This window comes from Vicia villosa, linkage group LG6, assembly GCF_029867415.1.
Source record: "Vicia villosa cultivar HV-30 ecotype Madison, WI linkage group LG6, Vvil1.0, whole genome shotgun sequence".
Taxonomy (NCBI): domain Eukaryota; kingdom Viridiplantae; phylum Streptophyta; class Magnoliopsida; order Fabales; family Fabaceae; genus Vicia; species Vicia villosa.
This window is the reverse complement of record NC_081185.1, coordinates 73,123,888-73,126,044: the sequence shown is the minus strand read 5'-3', so window position 1 is coordinate 73,126,044 and position 2,157 is coordinate 73,123,888. Positions and strand designations below refer to the sequence as shown.

The window sequence follows — 2,157 nt, the reverse complement described above, 5'->3', positions numbered from 1 at the left end:
CGGTACATCATAGGTTCACTTTTCAAGCGCCATCAACAAAGGTTGATAAGTAAGATACTAGGATGTATTCATTTATCTCGGAATTCATGCTTCTTATGCATTTCCATGTTAATAGCCAATCCTGTCAATAATATATCTTGTATATTAAAACTGAATGAAGGATAGGAGTACCAAAATTAAGGACACAGTTATTAAGTGCATTGCAAGATCTACAAAAGTATTCATATCATAACAAAATGATTATAAAGAGTTGGGCAATATCTTCTTTCCATGAATACAGTTGCTACAAACGCTATAAAACAACACAATTATTTAGCAGTAAATTTCTTCCCTTCTTTCAAACATGTTGCACTTGATGTTAAGAGTGAAACACTAAAATAAAAAAGGTAAAATCAAATACAAAGAAAAACTGAATGCATAACTCTCAACAATGCAGCCACATTTTGTACTAAATCCAGTGCTCCATTCAACCAGAAGCAATTTCCTGCCTGCAAAATTAAATTAGCTACCAGGGAAAATACTTGCAGTCTATCTAATACTATGCAATCACAAGGACTTGAATAAAATCAAACTAGTAAATCATAAGAAAGGAACTTACTTTCAGGTAATTGGAGCCAAACTTTCAACATAACCCACATAACAACGCCAATCTATTTCATTGATAATTCTAGTTCGCTCTACTTTATTATCTCTCGAATTATAGATAATTGGTTCGCATTCACGATTGCTTCCCAATATCAGTGTTGCGCCATTTTCAGAAATATACAAAGGATACAGTGACAATTGACTAAAAAAGTCACATAAGAAATGCCCTTTCTCAAAACTTATTTTAAAGAGTTGAGTCCAAGATTCTTTAACTCCAAATTGTGTCATATGCCATACAACAAAATGGGTACCTTTAAAGTTATAAAAAAAACAAAGGCAATTCATCAACACAGAAATACTTGGATGAACAACATCAGAGACTTCATCAAAAACCGGAGGAGGCAACAACTCTCTGCGTGTTTCTGTAGCAAGATCTAACGAGATAATTAAATATCTCACAAGAGAAAAAGTATCCCGCCAATCGTTATATGGGAACTCATTTAGAAAGGCCAACCAAAATAAAGTGCCATTCAAACTCACACCTTTTTTGTATTGAAGATAATCAACAATAACCATTTTGTCTGGTAAACTTTGAATTTCTCTCCAAACATTACGATTAAAACAAAAAACCTTGATAAATCTATAACCGAACGCCACAATCTTATAATTGCTCGTTGAAATATCATAAGCAAATGTGTATCCAAGCGTTTTAGGTGTAAATTTGGATCGAGATTTGTGAAAAGATCCTAATCTATCAGACATTGTCCCTGTGGCAGGGTTCCAAATACGGAACCAGGCATTTTTAAACTCGATCGTGGATCTGGTACGATAAAACAAACAGATCAAACCGTTGCATGAACCAATGACATGGTGACATTCATCAGATTTCAATTGGTGAGAGGAAAGGGTGAGGGATGTATTATCCACTAAACGACTTATAGGTAAGGATACCAAACCAAAATCCCCGTATGTGAGTAGTAGGTTCCTATTTCTTTGTGACCGGAGAAGGTGCAGTGGGACAAATCTGGGATCGGATATGAGTGTGTTCCATGACTTGGAAACGCACTTGAGTCGCATAAGAGATTTCACAGGAAGAAATGACATGACTAGTTCGATAAGGTGATTAGAGAGGAATATCGCGGAAGGCGACATATCTGACCACCCGGAGAGGCAACAAAACTTATAAGAGAAGTAAAGTAAAAAGTTACTTGAGTAGAAGTGAATGATATGAGAAGAGGAAAAAACAAACTGATAGGCAAAGGAAAATTGAGTGTTTAAAACCTGACGGCCAAGTAAACGATAAAAACTTAACTGCCAAGTAAACCGTTTAAAGCATTTTTATACAAATTGTTATAAACCTAATTTTTTTTATAGAAATATCAGATTTTATTTAAGATATATAAACAAACTTGATAAAGAAAAAAAAAAACATATGACTACGTTGATTTGATTTGATTTTTAGAAAATTAGTAATTCGTTTTATTAAAAGTCAATAGTTTTTATTCTTTTATTATAAATATTTTTTTAATTCATTATATCTACTTAACATAAATTTAAAGTTGTGGTGATGAC

The 2,157-nt window shown here is 33.3% G+C and overlaps 1 protein-coding gene across 1 annotated transcript; it reads right to left on the bottom strand.

The window, feature by feature from the left end:
• Nucleotides 1-267: 267 nt before the first annotated feature.
• On the bottom strand, nucleotides 268-1,728 carry LOC131611648 (F-box/kelch-repeat protein At3g23880-like). Its single transcript, XM_058883578.1, has 2 exons — nucleotides 599-1,728; nucleotides 268-488 (listed from the first exon to the last, which is right to left on the bottom strand). Exon 1 carries the CDS (start codon nucleotides 1,687-1,689, stop codon nucleotides 601-603), a length of 1,089 nt encoding a protein of 362 aa, XP_058739561.1. The 5' UTR covers nucleotides 1,690-1,728; the 3' UTR covers nucleotides 268-488; nucleotides 599-600.
• Nucleotides 1,729-2,157: the final 429 nt, after the last annotated feature.